This window comes from Carassius gibelio, chromosome B12 (genome assembly GCF_023724105.1).
Source record: "Carassius gibelio isolate Cgi1373 ecotype wild population from Czech Republic chromosome B12, carGib1.2-hapl.c, whole genome shotgun sequence".
NCBI lineage: Eukaryota > Metazoa > Chordata > Actinopteri > Cypriniformes > Cyprinidae > Carassius > Carassius gibelio.
The window spans coordinates 10,583,666-10,603,867 of NC_068407.1; the positions used below are offsets into that span (position 1 = coordinate 10,583,666).

Sequence of the window (20,202 nt, forward strand, 5' to 3'; positions counted from 1 at the left end):
GACAGATCCCTCAATAAAACATGAACAAATACATGGTGAACTACTGTATTTATTACAGTATTTTTATTATCTAACATGAATTTGACAGTATTATTTATTTTCTTATGCAAAAAAGAACTTCAAATGCAGCCAAAAATCTAACACCGCAAACTAAAAAAGGTATTTAAGTTTTACAATATAACTGTATAAAAAAACTGCAACAAATAAGTCTAGGAATATAAAAAAAGATCTATTAATCAGATAATCTCTTTACAACAAAACAAGTAAAAAACAAGCAACCATCTAGGCATAATTATTATTATTATAGAGACTTATTATTATTACTGTAGGCTACAACAGTAGCTTTATATATTGTCAATTTACTCATGTAAACCAAACATTTATTTTAATGGGCTGCCATGAAGATCTTTGAGTGTCTGTGTTTATGATATGACAGTATTCTCAAATGAAACGGTAAATTCTCATGAAGTGACGGTTTATGCGTTCGTGTCCTCATGACACACAGCAGAGACTACAAAACAGCGAGCTCTCGCGCATCTGTGCCAGTCACCCACAGAGATGTAGATTTTGCGGGAGTAACCACTGATCTATAATATAGTAGCGGCTTCACTGTCTTTTGGCAGTTTAGAATGTGATGAGTGATCCAGTCATATATAGATAAGGGCTGCTAACGCGTTTTCATTTCTTCTTCGCTGCTCTAAACAGGGGTTGCTTGTGGCAACACAGCACAACTTCCTGTGTTTTCAATGCATTTTGAGCAGCGAAGAAGAACCGTGCAGCGGTTAGGCAGAGCTAGCGGTCATAACTAGGTCTTTTTTAAGAAAATGGTATCGGATCGGTATATGGGTTCATGTACTCGCCGATGCCGATGCCAGAATTTGTTGTGGTATCGGAGATATTTCCGATACTAATATCGGAATCGGAACAACTCTAGTGTTAAGGGGGCGATTTCGGATTTAGGCAACGTAATTTCCTCATTATTTTAACCTGGGATGTTCTCGTGACAAAGCAGCATGGTGTCTATCAGCTTAATAGCTGTACTTAAGACATAAATGTCTTATTTTTGCTGTTAACATAACTGTTGCAAATAAATACATTTTATACAAAAAAAGTTTTCGTAATATGCTTTATTTATCTGTGTGTGTCTCAACTTTAAAATTAGCTGTTTCATCTTTGGATCCTACATTACCTTACATTTCTTACCTATGAAACTTATTTAAACATAACATTACATTTTTTTTTACAATGTTACTAATGTATAGATTAATATCTCACCCTCATGTTCTTTTTACATTTTTTATATTGTATATAAAGTTGTATGTCATAAATATGTAATCTCTGTATTTTTTGCAAGAAAACAAAAGTAGACGTTGAGTACTAAACATGCTCCATCCAGGTTCGTCACATATTGGGTCCCCTGGAAATATTTCCGTTGTGTTCTGTGCCATTTGCAGTGCATTTCTGTATTTGGTTGTGTTGTGAGTATTTGGTTGTTTTGTTAGACATTTTTCACATCAAATGATCTAACTTTTTTTTCTGTTATGTAAAGGTTAAATGTCAACCCTGACAACAGCAAGTGCTCCTCAAAGTTCCACGTCATCAAAAGAAGTGGGAAGATGGTGCAAAGGAAGAACTCTGGTCTGAACCCTCATGTATCCTCCTTCATTAAAGGGATAGTTCACCCAAAAAATTAATTCACCCATTAATAACTCACCCTCATGTCGTTCCAAACCCGTGAGACCTCCATTTATCTCCTCTGTCCCTCCATTGAAGCTGTGTGTTCGGTCTACTGTCCATGTCCAGAAAGGTAAGAAAAACATCATCAAAGTAGTCCATGTGGCATCAGAGGGTCAGTTAGAATATTTTTAAGCATCGAAAATACGTTTTGGTCCAAAAATAGCAAAGACTACGACTTTATTCAGCATTGTCTTCTCTTCCGTGTCTGTTGTGAGAGAGTTCAAAACAAAGCAGTTTGTGATATCTGGTTCGCGAACGAATCACTCCATGTAATTGGATCCTTTTGAACCAGTTCACCAAATCGAACTGAATCATTTTAAACGGTTCGCATCTCCAATACGCATTAATCCACAAATTACTTAAACTGTTAACTTTTTTTAATGTGTCTGACACTTCTGAGTTCAAACAAACCAATATCCCGGAGTAATTCATTTACTCAAAAAGTACACTGACTGAACTGCTGTGAGGAGAGAACTGAAGATGAACACCGAGCTGAGCCAGATAACGAACAAAATACTGACTCGTTCATGAGTCAGCCACATTAAAAAAGTTAACAGCTTAAGTAATTTGTGAATTAATGCGTATTGGAGATGTGAACAGAATAAAACGATTCAGTTTGATTTGGTGAACTGGTTCAAAAAGATCCAGTTACATCGAATGATTCATGAACTGGATATCACAAACTGCTTTGTTTTGAACTGTTTCACAACAGACCCGGAAGAGAAGACAATGCTGAATAAAGTTGTAGTTTTTGCTATTTTTGGACCAAAATGTATTTTCGACGCTTCAAAAAATTCTAACCGACCCTGTGATGTCACATGGACTACTTTGATGATGGAACTCTGAGAGCTCTCGGACTAAATCTAAAATATCTTAAACTGTGTTCTGAAGATAAACGGAAGTCTCACGGGTTTGGAACGACATGAGGGTAAGTTATTAATGACCTAATTCAGATTTTTGGGTGAACTATCCCTTTAAGGAGTTTCTGGATTTCAGCTGGCAAAACTATAAGCTACTAAGAGCAAATACATTCTACACAGGAGTTTTCTGAATTTGTAAATTTTTAAGATTGTTCTTATGACTGAATCTGTTCATGTCTGTTGTTTTAAAATGCTCTTAATATGAAACTTTTATGTATAAATGAAATGTATTCAAGTTTTTGGAAAACTGAAAGTACAATCTGCAAGACTATTAAAATGTTATTTCAAGTATTACAATTTAACTGTTAAACCAATAAAAGAAGTTAAACAGTCTTTTGTTTCTTTTTATAGTTTTTACTACTGAGACATGAGACCTGTTGAAATACAATAATTTGTAAAGTTTTACAATACATAATAAAAGTGAACCAATTACAGTAAATTTCACAGTGTAAAGTAATATTTTATTGTATTAAAATATATAAAAGGAGAAAAAAACATAATTGTGTTTTACAGTAAAAAAATATATTACTGCAAATACATTTACAGCAAGTTAAATGGTACTGTAAATATGAATACAGTATTTTTACTGTAAGTTTAATTTACAGTAAGTTACTGGCAAACTGCTGCCAGTAAGTTACTGTAATTTCTACAGGAAATTTTTTACAGTGTAGATTTAAAAGACTGTCATCACAAAAACACATGGACTTATTTATTCCAGAGTTCTAGGTCTATTTCCCAACCAAGAATCAAAAGTGGTTGTTTTGTGGGATTTGACATGACACTTTTGGCAGTGGTAGAGCTCAGATGAAATCTGATCAGACCAAATGATTTGACAAGGCTGTGCTGTTTATATGTAAATGTGATGTTTACATGTAAATGTGAGCCAAGAACATAAATTCAAAAAGAACCATGTGAAATCATTGCTGTGATGAGACGTTTCTGGATGACTAATAAGGCTATAACTCTACATCCAACACAGACTTCTAAACCGTGCAAAGAAAAACAGACAACAGTGACATGTACTTCTAATAAACATGGATGACAGAGAAAAAAACTATTTCAAACGCATGAAGCACCTTCACTGTAAAGAAAACTTACTATTAACCAGCGAAAAAGAGACAAATAGGAAAATAACGAAAAAATAATTAAACTACATTTCTGAACTGTATACCTAGAGTGCATGCTTTCCGGATACATTTGATACTTCAAATCACACATCTCAAGGTAAATAAAGTTCAAGAGCCTTGAGATTTTAACACGTGGCGAATGTTTCAAGATTGTGGTGCTTTACTGAACCTTATGCAATGCTGCCCCCTACAGGATCCTGGCCGCCATAGACGCAGGCGCTACACATTGTGACTATGCATCCGTCTTGTTCGTTCACATGACTCACTCTTCCTCTGTTTATCCACATATCTACTGCTCAATAACAGTTTAACTGTTTTAAGCAGCAGGGTGAGATACGAATTCCAGTAACTATTTTCAGTGTATACTTAGCGGAGACCGTCTACCATATACCAATCTTGTGCAATTTTGAAGAAACTCCTACATTTAAATCGTGCAAAACTCTGCTCCAGGTGAGGCTCGAACTCACAACCTCGGCATTGCTCTGCATTGTACTGCTATATAAGTACCGCGCGCTAACCGATTGCGCCACTGGAGCTTAGTCGACAATGTGCAATAATAGAGCTCAAGAACGTTATATAGACTATTTATGAGCGTTTTTAAAAGCACATATCCTGCTTGACATTTATTGAGGGGTTTTACACTTTAAAATAAACTAGAACACATTCTAATCACATATCCCAGCTTGTCTCCAAGAATGGTATACAATTATTTCCCAATACTGTTAAGTTACATTATTTCCCAAAACTGTTTAAGTACATCACTGCCCTTAAGCGACATCCCATTTCAAGAATTCATTTCGAAACTTTTTTCGATTTATGTTTTGTTTTTGTTTTTTTGTTTTTTTTTTATCGCATAGCCTACAGTTTATGAAGTGATATGATTAACGTTACTGATTTGCGATCTAAATAAAATAACATATTTCAAACCTACAGATCATTTGATCTTCCTTTACTCCGCCCACAGTGGTATCATTTCCCAACAACCGCGAATCGTTCTCTAGCCGTCACGATAACGACAACAACTCTTGCCTTGATCATTTGGTAAGTCTAAAAATACATTTTGATGATATTTTCTTCATTATTTTGCCAAATATAGACTAAAGATTAAGTTTATGACTTAAAAATAACTTATTCCACCACAGCTGACCACCAACTGAGCAGAATTGGAGACCATCTTTGTATTTACATAGTGTTAACACAATATTAATTTACTTCTAGGCTACTTTTCATCATGAGTAACATCACCTCCTGCACAGAACCTCAGAACCTAGTTTCTTCCATTTTAAAGCCTGTTGTCATTTTGGAGTTCATTTTTGGAGTGCCTGGAAATGTGTTTGCTCTGTGGATTTTGTTCTTCAAGTCTCCATGGAAAGCCTGCAATGTGTATCTCCTCTGCTTGGTGATATCTGACCTGCTACTCCTCATTGGACTGCCTTTCCAATTAGATTACCTCTTTCGTGGTGAAGACTGGATATTTGGCGAATCCTGTTGCCGGCTCATTTTATACATCATATCAGTAAACTACTCGGCAAGTGTGGCTTTCATGTCAATTTTAGCTGTGGACCGCTTCTTCAGGATCCTTCACCCACACCATCGCATTTGTCGAATGAGTGTGAGACAAGCTATAATGTTTGTTAGCATGGTTTGGATAGTTGTTCTACTCCTTCGCCTTCCAACCGCCCTGAACCTGGTTCTCACATCACAGAAAAACTCTTCAAAGCTCACATGCCACACTTTTCTCTCATGGACATCGCCGTCGGTTCAGATGAGGATATATAATTCAGTCCAGCTGATAGAGGTCCTGTTAGCATTTGCACTGGTGGTCTTCTGCTTTGTGCGGGTTTCCTTTCACGTCCATGGCCGCCAGTCGAAGGGGGCACACCGCAGGGTGAAGCGGGCAGTGAGATTGCTTCTGTTTCTTGTGATCATATTTGTTCTGTGTTTCCTGCCTACAGTCACTTCTGGCATCTTCCTTCAAGTGTTATCCTGTTCAGAACTCCTCATGGTGTGTTTTCATGCTTCTTTGGCTTTAACCTACATGAACAGTGCACTGGATTCAGTCATCTACTGCCACGTTAATGCTTGGTTTCGTGACACCCTAAAGGGCAAAACCAACTCATTGGGAATTACGAAGTTCAAGATGAGTGCGAAAACGAACAGAAAACGTTAATCTACCTGAGAAACTGTGTATTGGGGGGTTAAAATGTGTCTTAAAGGTACATTTCATATAAAAATGAAAATTGATTTATTTCTCACCTACAGATGTTGTCCCATACCTATATGATGTTCTTTCTAACACTTAAGATAATACTCTGAAGAATGTTTTCTTTCTATCTTTTGTGTTCTGCAATAGTTTTTCTATGACTCAGTGGTAGAGCATTGCGTTAGCAGCACATAAGGTCATGGGTTCAATTCCCAGGGAATACTCGTACTGATAAAAAATGTATAGCCTGAATGCACTGTAAGTCACTTTGGATAAAAGCTTCTGATAAATGTAATGCTATACTGTACACCTTTCTATACTTTGATACGTTTTCTGCCTGTAACATGCATCAATTGCTTTTCGTATTATTACAGACATACAAGCTGTACTGCGCTTTTTTTATTTAGCATTTTTCAGTAAATCTTTGACACACAATGAATTACAACAGAAATGTATGAGGCATAGAAAACAAAATAGCTTATTGTTTCACACTCACATGCTGTCACATTGCTCTTTGAAGTTAAAAAGCCAATTATTTTCTTCCTTAAAAACATCCAAAGGGCATCTGAAAGAGTCTTTAATGTCCAGGGGAACAGAACCATAATGTCCTGAACGAATATTAGTTGCAAAGACTGCTTTGACTTCCACGAATCATTACAACATCTCCAGTTAAAAGAATCTATTGAACATGCTCTCAGTTAAGACCACCTAATAGCCAGCAACTCAACATAAAATCCAGTCCTCGCTTGAATACAATATAAAAACAGCTCACAAACTTGTACTTGTCATGATACGCACAGAGGATACAGAGAGAAACAAAGGAAACCATTCAATGCAGAGCTAACTGAATTTACAAAGAGTACACCAACACTTCTCAAAAGTGGTCAGCATCGATCTGTACATGATACACATTTGTGACATGGCCACTCGTGGAACCCTGTAAGTTTACTTCCCACAGCCATAGATTCTCATCAAACCAGTGCTTAGAGCTAATGTTACAAGTTGCTGCAAGGTAAAACTGTTTGTATTGAAACTTAATGAGCATTCGGTACTTAGAAAGATATTGAAACAAGAGCTTCAGGCTGCCGTGCGTCAAAGAAGGTTCTGAATATACAAGTATCATTTTAATGGGGGTTATTAGCTAAATGCTTTATTACTGCTTTTTGTTCTGAATGGGAAGCAAAAGTTTTAGAAGTAGACTAAAGAGGAACAAGAAGTGTTTTATTGGCTTGTGGCCTGTGCTGTGCAGAGTTAGGCAGCGAATGAGAATGTGACAGAACAGGCTGAGGGAACAATGCAGGCGAGGGTCAGTCGTGGATGACGATTGGGCCTCGCATCCGTAAACTGGGGTGAGGGGGCGCCAGGACAGGTACCTGCGCTGGCCCCTGGGGGACCCTGCGCAGGCTGATCTGCTCACATGGTTGTCTGCATGCTCTTCTTAACTGTGAACGGGAGAGCAGCCTTCTGGCCTTCCTGAGGGAAAAGGCAGATAAAACAAGACACATCACTGTCTTTAAAAAACTCATAGCTTATATTTAATAATCATAACAGGTCCTTTTTTAGGTGTGCATTACACTGCTAAAAAGTGACAGATATTTAAAATGTAAAAAAAACCTATTATTTCAAAAAAAAAAAAAATTGATAATAGGAAATGTTTCTTGAGCAGCAAAACAGCATTTCAGAATGACTTTTGAAGTATCATTTGACAAAAACTGGTGTAATGATGCTGAAAATTTAGCTTTGCCATCACAGGAATAAATTATATTTTATAGGGGGAAAAACTGAAATCCGTTGTCTGAACATTATAATAATATTAGAACATATTGCTGTATTTTTGATTAAATGCTTAGTAAGCCTAAGCGACTTCTTTTAAAAACTTTGAATCTTACCAAAGTAAAAATATGAAAGGTTGTGTAATGGTTATTTTTAACATGTGGTATTGAAAATATAGATTTAAAATACTGAAGTAAAACTTTGACTATAACAAGTCATTGCAATAATTTAGAATGTACGTATCATGGAATCCCATGTGTTGTGCAATAATTTGCGTGCAAGAGGATATTTCTTAAATCCTTTGACAGGAAATACATGCGACATCATATTTTGCAAGCTTTGCAATGTGAGCTTGCTTACTAGGTTATAAAATGCAAATTCGGTTTTCCTGTGTGCATCACATAATACAATTGCGTTTACCTTGGCACGTTGCAGATATAAGCAGTGGCAATTATTAAATTAAGCAAAATGGCATAAATCAACATAAATGTTCTATTCATGATCAGGTCCATGTAGCAAAGAGAGAAATGAATGAATCGCCTGGGTCTAACGTTCATCCAAAATGAATGAGGCCAACAGGCATCCACAGGGGACAGACCTTATATTAGATTGGACATAATGAAAGAACCGTTAACTGGGTCTGGAGCAACAAATGCATGATGATATTCTAGAATGTGCTGTGTATGTGAGCTTGCATTTTATAGCATGTGTGTTTACTTTATAAATCACACTACGTTAGCACAAATACACTTATTCATTACCAGCACAGAGCTGTGATATAACTATAATTAGGTTTTGCACTGATAGCTTTGATTAGTTCTCTTGCAAAGCAAAAGCAAAGGTTTTAACACTGCAAATATTATAAAACGAGAAGCATATATTTACTATCTATTTTAACATCAACTCAAACATCAGAGTGCAATTTCTGCAAGAGAGAGTCGTGACAGACTGGTTTAAACCTGTTAGAGTCCCAGACCAGATCCCATTTGTCTCTGGGTCTCTTGCCTAGTTAAAGGCTAATCTTTCAGAGCAGGGGCGCTAAATTTAGCCTAGCATCCGCTCCAGCGCTGGAGGCCATAGGGAGCTGTGCAAGTCATGGCTCATATGGATGTGGCTGTAATGGAGAGGCATTTTTCTTCAAGCTCCAGCTCACATCTACTTGTCAATGCCAAAGATATTAAAACCAAAGCCTTTGCTGCTGTGGGTGAACTATTATGACTATCTGACTTCTGTCTGTCTGATCTACATTAAGCATAAAAACACATTTTGCAGGTTGAGGTATCAGAAGCCACCAGAAAGGCATTTCATTTTTAATGTATAGGTTAATCGAGTGTCTCTTTTGGTCATACATTTAATACATTTTGCAAGACTCCACAGGTAATGTGGTTTAGGTTTTGTGTACGGTGCGTGCGATCTTACCATGTTCAGGTGTCTAACAGCTGCAGCAACAAAACGAGACAAGCAAAGAGTCACTAAAAAGTAGTCAAAAAGTAGTCATAAAACAACAGGGCAAATCATGTATCCAATTCCCCCTGCTCAAAATAACACCTTTGTCTGTTTAATTTGAATCCAAATAGAACTTCAGAAACATTTCACATCCAGTCTGTACTTTAGACTCAGTGCAAACAGGGATGTCATTAGCATTGTGGATGTGTTCAATTCATGCAGAGTTGGTAAAAAGTATGCCATTAATGTCTGCAGCTCTTAATCATATTGCATTTCAGTTGACTGAGAATTAACATCAAATAAGTTAATCTGTGCATCATATTACTGCAAAATGATGGAGGATGGCTGTGGAGACCATCTCCAGTCTAAATAAAACTTCCAAACAATTCTACTGAGAAATGTTGTTATGACTCTACATTGTTTTAAGGAAATAAAAAAAGCACATTCACAAATGTATTGAGACAAGTACACTGGCAATCAAAAGTTTGGACACAGCTACTCAATTTGTAATTATATATATATATATATAAAAAAATTAATAAATTAATAAAAATTAACTATATTAAAAAAAAAAAAAAAAAACTAAAATAAAAAAAAAATAAGTAAATAAATAAGACATCAAAAAATTCATCCGTTAGCAAAACTGAAATAACTAATGAAAGTATGGGATTTATCTAATAATAAAAATAATTCCTATATTTTATATAATGTAAAAATTTTGTAAAAATGCAATCTTTTCAGAATAAAAAAATGGAACTTTACAAAGCACAACAGGTTTTAGGAGCATGAGAAAAAAACATCTAAAAAAATTTATAAATAATTACTTATATATATATATAATTTTTTTTTTTAAGTTGTGTGTTCAAACTTTTGATTGGGAGTGTATGTGTGTTTGTGAAGCATTAAATTACCTGTGGAGTCTCATCTCTCTGTATTAAACCTAACCTTAATCTGCATCAGAAATCTTTCTTTTTCAGTTGTCTCTCCATGCCACCACAGATTAATGGGATCATGGGTATAGTTAATTATAGGATCTTTGTTATTGAAAAATTGTCTCTGACATCTGAGATTGACTCGCCCATTTCCTACACTGGCAACTTCGGCTTAGACCCTCTTACCCACCTCTGTCACTAGGTATGACCAATGCAAAAATTACACACGTGCCAATCCTCTCACCAAGATCAGTCACTCTTAGGTGAAGGTTGAATCAAAATGATGAAAACTTAATCAGATGTGTCATGCCATCTCAGGGGATAATATCTGCAGGTGCCAATCACCGAAGAACAAGGTAAGGGCTGTTTTTTGACATGGAGCGTGTCTGCCCTGCTGTTTTCTATTAAATTTGTCTCTAGGCTCTATGTACAGGCCTGAGTAAAGCGAACCAAATGAAAGCACACAAAAGTGGATTTCAGTGTTCCTTAGTAAACAAGGCACGACAAGTTTAGGGTTTAGATGAGCGTGATGCCATTGGAAATACTGCTAAAACGGACAGCGGGGTTGATTTGCACACCTCGTCTCTCGGGAAACCAGAAAGAAGCTGTCATCAGGAGCATCGATCCAGTTGGGTCGTCTCTTGCGGAGCATCAGGCCACTGCCACGAACGTTGGAGGCACCGGTGCTGCTTCCATTATGCTGCTGAAATAGGGAAGGAGATGACATCTTGAAATATTTCCTTCTTCCAAAAAGTTACTACATGCACTTAGACAACTTCACTATTACATTTTATAATGGACATAAACATTTGGTAGATGCCTAGAATCTAAAGAGTTCCAAAAGCTATAAATAAATGATTTAGCAAAAAAAATAAAAATAATAATTATTCATATATAACATTTGTGTGTTATAGGTTGACTGTTTTCGGCTTTGAAATTGATTGTTCTTCTTAGTGAAAGATAAAATAATTTACAAAATTAAAGATAATTATAGTAAAATTGTTTAATTAATATTTAATGTGCTTGCATTTTAAGTAGTCATGTAATAAAAAAATTTTTTTTTTCAATGGCTCGTTATTTTTATAACTGTTGGTGTTTCTCACTTAGTTACTCCTTAAAACACAGACTTGTAATGATTTATTAACAAAGTAATTTTCATCTATTGTTTCCCTAGGTTGAAACACAACCTGGGATCTATAAATTAGTTTGGTCCCTATAAACAAAAATGCAATAACAAAAGCAACTTTTAATCTTCTTCAGTTTTAGAAATGACAGGCCAAAAATGAGATGAAAGTCCGTCCACTATATTTACATTATTCATCTCATTGATGAACAGTGAGTGTATTTGTGTTTGTTTTGCTGTCTCTCATTTCTCATTTCCATTTCACCTGGCCACAATAATCTGTGGGAAACCTCCGAGGCTGGAGATTGAAGCTGTCACCTGAACTAATTCACAGTGTCAACAGTATCTACATTCGAATATAAGACAGAATCTCCCTCTCTCAGCAACACAGATGTTAGTAACTTATTGTCTTCCAGTCTGATGAAGCAACACTGATAATATATGACACCTTCCTAGTCTAGTCTGAAACAGTGATGCGAGTGACTCAAGTCATTGTTACTTACCAGAATGGATCCCACAATATGGGCTGGATTTTCTAAAAAAAAAAAAAAAAAAGAGGTGCGTAGTATGAAATAAGCATACAATACCATTACACATCCATCTTTGACATCTATACACTATACTTAAAAATAAAGGTTCTTCTTGATGCCATAGATGAAACCTTTTTGTCTAAATGGTTCCATAAAGAAGGTTCTTCAGATTATAAAAAGATAAGAAAGAGATGGTTCTTTAAAGAACCTTTGACTGAATGGTTCTTTTTGGGACCAAAAATGGTTCTTCTATGGCATCGCTGTGAAGAACCATCTGAAGCACCCTTATTTTTAAGGGTGTACTTCTAAAAAAAGTTTGTTTTTGAACATCTATGATTCCATGGAGAACCTTTCACATCCCATGGAAACTTCTCAATACTTAAAAGGTTCTTAAGATGTTTAGAGGTTCTTTAAATATTCTTCACACTAAGAAAAAATAAGTCAGGTAACCTTTATTTTTATAATGTTTACACTCTTAGAAGGAAATGTTCGTTATTGGCATTGATGGTTATATGAAGAACCTCTAACATCCATGGAATAAAAGGTTCTTTAGATTTTTAACATGTATTTCACACAAAGAAAAACAATGGTTATTTAAGAACTGTCCACTGAAAGGTCTTTTGAGGAAGCAAAAATTTATATTCTGTGATATCACTGCAAAAAAAAAAAACCCAACCTTTAGGAACCTTTATTTACAATAGATATTGTTTCAAATAAGCAAGTAGGTGTTCTTTAGAGAACCCAAAATGGTTCTTCTATGGCATCACTCCCTTTTGGAACCTTTATTTTTAAGAGTGGCATGTATTTTTTACTGTAAACCCACCTTGTCCTGGAGCACTGGCTCTCCTCTCAGCAGATTCAACCCTGCTGTGGTGATGGTAGCTCCGTTTTCCCAACATGCCATGTGGGCCATGGCTGGGAAGAGAGGAAAGTAGGCGCCGTGGGGGCTGCACCTGTAGGCCAGGGGTGCGATGAGGCCGTTGAACATGAGTTGCTGGACGAGTCTCTGAAATTACAGAATATTCACGGTCATCTGTTAGCTATAGCTCAAAGCAAGCATTTGTAATGCTGTGTGGCTCACCGAGATACTGCAAGACGCTGGTCAGGGTGCTCCTCGGGGAAGATTTGGGCTTCATAGGTCGCCCTGTCATGCCCTCTGACACCCGGATCATATCTATTCATCAACCGGCAGTACAGAACAGACAAACGGAGATAGAAGCAAGTCAAAGAGCGAGAAAGAGACATTCACACTTAGACACCAACACGAACAGGCCGGCTAGATGGATGTTGAGGCGGTACACCAACCCTGCGGTGACTAATCTTTTTGACTGGACAACGATTTTTATGGGAGCAACAAGCAGAATCAAATCTCATTTGCTGCTCGGTTCATTTTTTAGGCCCTAGTGAACGTATTTCTTCCCGTTGAACTCGAGAACATTGATCTGACCACAGTGAACCCATTAAAATCACTTTCAACTTTCTTTGGTTACTTTTAAAATTCATTAAACTCCAGGAGTCGGAAGTTGTTTAAAGCAGTTCTCTTCAGTCGATTCTTCTTGTTGACTTGGCAAACCTGGAGAGAAGCTGTCTTGAAGATGTACCGATATAACTTCAATTCATTTCGCTTTCCAAAAATTTATCGAATGTGGAGAAAAGACATCACTGAACTGGGTGATGCATTATCTAGCGACACAAAATCCATTTTATTAATTGAATGAACCTGTGCCTTCGGGGAAGTGCTGAAATAGCGGTTCTCTGACTTTTGTGTGTGTAACAAACTGTTTTCTTCACCTTTGAATCCTCATGGTTGCAAATGTGTTTTATTAAACTCCCGTGATTCATTGCGTCATTTGTGTGTCACATTTCGATGCACTAAACCTGATTATTCCATGATTTTCATGCACAATATATGTTGGGCAGGCAAGATGTTGAACATAACCTGGTTAGCCAGCATGTTGAATGAGGTTGGAAAGAGGAAAACAAATGCGATGTTGCATTCACAGCGGCTTCTTATGAGTGTGTGCATGTAAACACAAGTCATGAAGGCAAGGCAGGAGCCAATGGAGCTCATGCTGTCTGGGATTTCACGATTGCCGCTCTGCTCGGCCTGTCGGTGTGCATCTAACAGAGTGATGGACAGGTACACGAGACACATGAAACTACAAAGACTCAGATAGGATGGTTTCAGCCATGGTTTTATTTGTGTTTTGGTGCCCACAAGACATTCACACAAAGAAAAATAAAAGAGAGACAAACCAAAGAGCATGCTGCCCCTACCCGGGTCGCTCATGCTTCAGGACACAGATGTCAGAACAACTTTTTATGGCTGGGGATACATACAGACGTGTTTGGGGTGGAGACAGAGGTGGAATGGAAGCATAGAATGGAGGTTTCGCATGATGGGAGGGGGGCAATGCAAAACTGAGTGGAAAAACTTCTGATTGGACAGAGACAGAGCAGGTGATTGGCTCTTTCCCTGTTGATATGAGCTCTCCCTGTAAAAGAGACCTATTTACAAGTGCCTGTCAAGAGGAAACAGCTGCCTATTAGAGCAAAGCCTGGCTACCATGATCTGTAAACTCACCTTTAGGCTTGTTTAAAGTGTGTTGCATATTTGAGGGGTTTTCTCTTTCATCCCAACTCGGTTTCATTAATTAACATCAACTCACATGCACTCCATGACAAATAATAATTCCGTAACCATTTAAGAACCCCAAAAAAGGTAAATGATTGCCAATGTCGCAAAACCATCCATTTAAAAGTTCTAGGGCCATTTCTCTTTTCTGTTCCAACGTAACATTTCCCAAGACACAAAGTCCTCCTGATCAATTACCGCCATTGACCAACTTCCTCAGCATTTTAAAACTGGCCTTTTGACAAATTGCAGACTGGTGTCTAAACTCTTTAGAGGAACGAACTTCAGTTTTAAATATCAGAACACCAAACACACTAGGGAATTTTTCCAACTGCATGACTCAATGTCTTGTCAACAACTCTTTCTAACTGAACATCTAATTAATTAGATCATATACTGCACCAAAAATGACTCTGAACAGCCTGTCAATGTTAGCTACCGAATGATGGATTGGTTGCACAGGTAATAGCAATTAAATTAGCTATTCCACATTCCACATCCATATTGTTTTGTATAGCGGTCTGCTACAATAAAATAAGATATATTCTTCCCTTAGAGACATTAATGTTCACTTGGGTACAATCAGTGATGAAACCATCTGTATTCAGAGGCAGTTCAGTGGAAGTGACAAAAATTAAAGCTGAGGCATTAACGTACATACACTAACCAACAATACACATTCTGGAGGCACGTATTTCAATACATTTTCCTGACAGGGACAGTATTTCAACTATAAATCTTGGCACACACCATTATGAATTTTTGTATTTTTTTCTGCTGATGCAACAAGTTATCCTAATCGTTAAATCCGATGAAGGTGAAAAGTAAAAACATATGTTGAATGTTTGTACTTCCTAGTATTAAATGTTCTATGTTTCGATTTGAAAAACCAGCTGTGGGTATAATCTTCAGAAAATATACTAAATATTTCAATATCGATCCCAGATCGACCCTGAACCAACTTTACTGAACTTCAAATTCACTCTTGAACTTCATATCCATCAAGAATTTTTGACAAGTCTAAAAGTGACTATTCACAAAATGTACAATATTTACAAGTAAAATATGCATATGTTTTGAATTTACTCTCTAAAATCCTGCAAATCCAACACCTAAAGCTCTAAAATCCTCTCACATTAAACATAGAATACACAAAAATATATCCCATCCCCTTAAATTGTAGTGACAAATTAATTAAAACACTTTAAAAGTGTTAAGGGGGGCGGGGGGGCAAAAAAAATGCAAAACCAAAATAGTTTATACTTCTTAAGAGCAAATCTGGACAGACTAAGTAACAGCAAAAAAAGGGAAAAAAAATACATGTAACTTTAAACCAAACAGTACCCCTAGTTATTAGTACATCAGTGTGCAAAATATAGCTTTCTTCAGGCAAAGCCTTTCAAGTCTCTCATTGAGCTTTTAATAAATATAAGGCTCAGATTATGATGTGCATGTCAAGTAAAATTTCAATGTACAACGAAGCAGGCATAGTAGGACAGTGGTTCCCAACCACGTTCCTGGAGGCCCCACAACACGGCATGTTTTCCATGTCTCCTTAATCAAACACACCTGATTCAGATCATCAGCTCATTTGTAGAGACTCCAATTGAATTGGGTGTGTCAGATAAAGGAGACGCAAAATGTGCAGTGTTGGGGGGCCTACAGAAACATGGTTGGGCACCACTGTAGTAGGGCATCCATTAAGTCTATGTGTTTGTGATGTGTGCATAAAAAAACTCTTCAGCAAACTGAGAGAAGTGTTAAAAAATGTGCTCATGTTCAATTTAAACAACATCATAAAACCCTTAACCCAAGTCAACAAGTGTGGGGGGGAAAGTGAATTTAAACTGAAAAGATGATTGAAACGCAAAATATGGAGGACAGGCAGTCTTTATTGGAAATGGGGTGGGGAGAATACAAAAACCAAAATAAAATATAATAACAATAAAATAATAATAATAATAAAAACAGTACGAGACAGAAGATGGGGGGGAGGAATGACAGCGAGATGTTGACAGGTGTGGTCAGGGAACAGAGTGGGCGGGACAGTGTGGGTGGTTGGGGGGGTGTGTGTGTGTGTGTTCACACAAGGCTGAAGTTAGGAATTTAAAGAGCTCTTACACTCCGCCTTTATGGCACCACAGTTAATGGGCACAAAGGGGCGGCGCGCGGCCCGGCGCAGCCTGATGAGATCACGGCACATGTGACGCGCCAGCTTGGTGAGGCGCGTGGCCTGCAGGAGGAATGCCTGCTTTGTCTTCATGGAGGATTTGGGGCTGCCGCTGTTCCTTATCGGAACCATGTGGGAAGACTGACGGGTGCCATGTCCACGAGAACGCAACTCCTATGGAGAGACAGACAATGAAGGAAGTTAGGGATTGATACAGAAAAAAAAAAAATGGAAATACAAACAAATTGAGACGACTCTTGATGCATCCCTGACCTCTGTTCATTTGCAACCAGGATAAATGGTTTGCGCCAATCACAATGTGTTTTTGCACTTAAATTTTGCCTCCCAAAGTCAAAATGTAATTATTTGCATTTATTTACAAGTGATGTTGGTACTATGGTAGCACTTTTTCAATTTAGTTCTATATATTAACTAATCCAATAGCTCAATGCAGATCTACACCATTAGAACAGTACTTACACTGGGTGCAGGGCTTGGAGGCGTTTTTTCCTCTTCCCCCTCAGCTCTGCTTGGCATCTTTAGGCCACCATACTTTTTCCAGTACATCCAACAGGACACACAAAGGCGACACTGCATGTTAGGAGGACCCCACGAGTACCACTGAGCAGACTGTACGGCTGTAAACAGAGAAGAAAAAGGAAAAACCCACTAATTTGAAATGCACTAATAGGTGTAAATATGTCTGATGTGTCATTCTTGTTCAGGAAAAGCTAGAAGAGCTTTTACTTAATGTAATGATAGTACTACTACTTATAATAAAATTACAACTTTTTTTTTTTTTCCCAGAAAAAAAAACTTGCCTTAAATTTTATTTAGCAGAAAAATAAAACACATTTTATAAAATAAATAAAAATTCTTGGCCGAAGCTGAACAAAATGAAGTTTTCGTGCTTTTTCCCCCATGTTTTTGCCAATTTTTCACTATTGCATAAATGAAATAGCCAAAATGTGCTCTTTTCTGTTTGGTCTTAATTTTCAAAAAAAATGATCAATTACAAAACAACAATTAAAAAATATTTAACACTTTTTTACATTCTAACAGACCTTAAATGAAAATTGTTAAAATAATATATTTTAGCCATCTGACCCCCTTCTTGAATCAGGCATGTATTTTTACTGTATAATTAAAAAGCCTTGCTGAGAAAAGACTTCTTTTATAACATAATGGGGATATTACAGATATAAAATATTACAGATCCTGAACACTGTCTGAATGTTATAATAAATGGTAAATACGTTGCATGTATCCCATTGTCACATGTATCCCATTGTCACCTTGTAAAAATTCATAAAAATGTGACTGAGCAACTGACGAGTAACACTGGTTTAGCGCAGATGCATGCAAATTTGTGCGCTTTTTAGAAAACATTACATTCTGCAGTTTATTTACTAATGGTTTAAGGCCATTTTGTGATTTCAATCATCATAGAGTAACTAGTAACAATCATCCCTTCCTCTTCTCATCGAAGACTTGAGGTACAGTACTAAACAGTCTCTCGCTGTTGGTGCTTGTAATGATTCTTGTGTCTTTCTCTGACATTTTAAAAATGCTTCCACACTACGACATGTTTGTTACATTATAATGAGTGCGCACCTCTAACTCTTCGCTGGTTGATAATTGATCATGTCATATAATATTTTGGTACAATTGATTTGGTCTTTTGGATGACGAACATTTGGTGCATCCCTACTTTTAATAAATTGGTTTTTAATATGATAAGGTTTATGATTCAATTAGATATGCTTTTTGATGAATACGATTTAATTGAACCATTAAAATGGAAAACCGCTGACTTTAACCCCTCCCACCACAGAATAATTTTTTACAGAATTTGGGAAAATATTTCATGGATTTCATAGTGCCATACACAATGAAAGAATTACGTTAAATATAAATTCACTTTATGCTCCACACTGTGAGTCCATTACTAAAAGGCAGTGTTGATCCAGACTAATTATTAATCTGCTCGCATAGATTGTGATGCGGCAGTTTTGACTGATCTGATTGGAAGACAAAAGAGTGAAAATGCAGTATCCAGCCCCACTGATTGCAGGAGGTGTGACATGCCCTCCAGGAGAAGCAGCAAATTGATTGGATGGCTGTGTTGACTGTAATTAGGTGAAGAGGGTCTTTACTCACCAAAACAGCTCTCACATGCACGGCCGCCTCCAGCTGTGTGGAAACTCCCTGTGCCTGCTGCACCATTCACAGTAGCCATTTTGCCGTTACTGACAGAGATCTGGTTGGGATTGGGTTTGTTGCTGTGAGGCAAAAAGCTAATTAGATTTCACACTATAATCTTTTACAAGAGGTTTATAAACATGCAAAATCGAAATCCGATCACAAGCGGTCACTGGAGAAGCTGCTGAGATTGATCCTAATATAAAGGACCATTGAAATGGTGGTGTAGAAATGGTATTTTAGAGATGCTAAAACTCACTATGTAGGGATGTAGACTTGCTTCAGTTTGCTCTCTGCTTCAGCTGCCTTCAGTCGTTTCTGTACAAAATCATAAATATTAAGGTTAAAGCAAGATCAAAGACAGTCAGAGCAAACAGAGAACGAGATTTCCAGATAATTACATATAATCTATCAAAGTAGAGCTTTGAACTGAAAAATACTGCTCACCTGCTGTACATATCTGTCTGTGGTTTTCCACATGTAATAATACTCAATGATGCTGGTCAGCGACTTCCAAGGAAGCTGAAAAAAACCAAAGGTTAAGAAGTCAAAATCCATAAGGATAAGGAAGCATCGAACTGAAGATACAGCACGTGTCTTAATTCTTTAAGTGGTCAGAATTTATGGAATATTTATTTTGAGAGTGATACGTCTAAAATCACATGCAGGCACACTTGATTATTCATGAGCACCTGCTGAGCACAAAGAAACGTGCATGAAACAGGTGCAATGAATTTAAGAAATCTTAATATAAAGCTGGCTAAGCCCCCACGTTTGGCCCGCATCTAAGCGAGGGTGAGCAGAGTATAAAATTGAACAGAGGTGTTCTAGGCTGACAGCTGCTGTTATGAAGAAGATTTAGATTAACATCCTGAGGTGCTGCTATGTATTTTTAGCATCTGGTTTCTCAGCATTTCTTTTTGGTTTTTTGAACCCGACAAGTAAACTAAAGATGGGAAAACATTAGATTACAGTTCTTCTCCGAGTCATCTTCTTAAAGATGATTATTCCTATTATGGATTTTTGAAAATTACGTTTCATACAGTGCAACAGAGCTCTAAGTGAATAAAAACATCCTGCAAAGTTTTAAATCTGACAATGCACCTTGTATAATGTTACTGTCTCTCAAAAGAGTTGACTCTCAATCATTGAAACTAGTCATTTTAAAAACAAATCCCAATACGGTTCATGTTGATGTCAACATGAAACATTAGCATATTTCATGCTAACTTGGTCTTTTCCCATTGGTCTGAATGAAAATGAAAATTCATTCTTTACACTTGGTGCTGCTTTTTAAGCTGTAAAAATAGCTTTTTCCTCGGTTATGGTTGTACACAAAGCAGCACTGATTGCAAATGCTTTATCAGGCATGATGACATGCAAAAGAGACCAATCACTGCAGAT

The 20,202-nt window shown here is 37.0% G+C and overlaps 3 protein-coding genes and 1 non-coding gene across 6 annotated transcripts in view; 2 read left to right on the forward strand and 2 right to left on the reverse strand.

The window, feature by feature from the left end:
• LOC127969044 (DNA mismatch repair protein Msh2) overlaps positions 1–20,202 on the forward strand; it is a 290,453-nt gene that overhangs the window by 95,914 nt on the left and 174,337 nt on the right. The gene's annotated exons all lie outside the window — the stretch shown is intronic.
• On the reverse strand, positions 4,227–4,320 carry trnai-uau (transfer RNA isoleucine (anticodon UAU)). Its single transcript has 2 exons — positions 4,283–4,320; positions 4,227–4,262 (listed from the first exon to the last, which is right to left on the reverse strand). It is a non-coding gene; the product is annotated as a tRNA-Ile (tRNA).
• hcar1-4 (hydroxycarboxylic acid receptor 1-4) lies at positions 4,629–6,426 on the forward strand. The gene is made up of 2 exons (XM_052570650.1): positions 4,629–4,825; positions 5,003–6,426. The coding sequence occupies exon 2, from the start codon at positions 5,016–5,018 to the stop codon at positions 5,952–5,954; it is 939 nt and encodes a 312-aa protein (XP_052426610.1). The 5' UTR covers positions 4,629–4,825; positions 5,003–5,015; the 3' UTR covers positions 5,955–6,426.
• LOC127969045 (metastasis-associated protein MTA3) overlaps positions 6,372–20,202 on the reverse strand; it is a 30,447-nt gene continuing 16,616 nt past the window's right edge. Inside the window, exons 10-20 of one of the 3 annotated variants that reach the window (XM_052570638.1) lie at positions 19,246–19,320; positions 19,058–19,116; positions 18,757–18,878; positions 17,077–17,234; positions 16,548–16,770; positions 12,873–12,965; positions 12,615–12,797; positions 11,765–11,796; positions 10,717–10,841; positions 9,180–9,199; positions 7,340–7,460 (exon numbers count right to left, since the gene is read on the reverse strand). In XM_052570638.1, the coding sequence (XP_052426598.1) occupies positions 9,193–9,199; positions 10,717–10,841; positions 11,765–11,796; positions 12,615–12,797; positions 12,873–12,965; positions 16,548–16,770; positions 17,077–17,234; positions 18,757–18,878; positions 19,058–19,116; positions 19,246–19,320 (1,077 nt within the window). In that variant the 3' untranslated portion in view covers positions 7,340–7,460; positions 9,180–9,192. Of the gene's footprint in view, positions 7,461–9,179; positions 9,200–10,716; positions 10,842–11,764; positions 11,797–12,614; positions 12,798–12,872; positions 12,966–16,547; positions 16,771–17,076; positions 17,235–18,756; positions 18,879–19,057; positions 19,117–19,245; positions 19,321–20,202 lie in introns of all 3 variants that reach the window. The other 2 variants (XM_052570637.1, XM_052570636.1) reach the window with 2 other exon arrangements.

Excerpts from the sequence above, each read along its gene's own strand:
- hcar1-4 (XM_052570650.1), top strand. The coding sequence starts at position 5,016 with ATGAGTAACATCACCTCCTGCACAGAACCTCAGAACCTAGTTTCTTCC.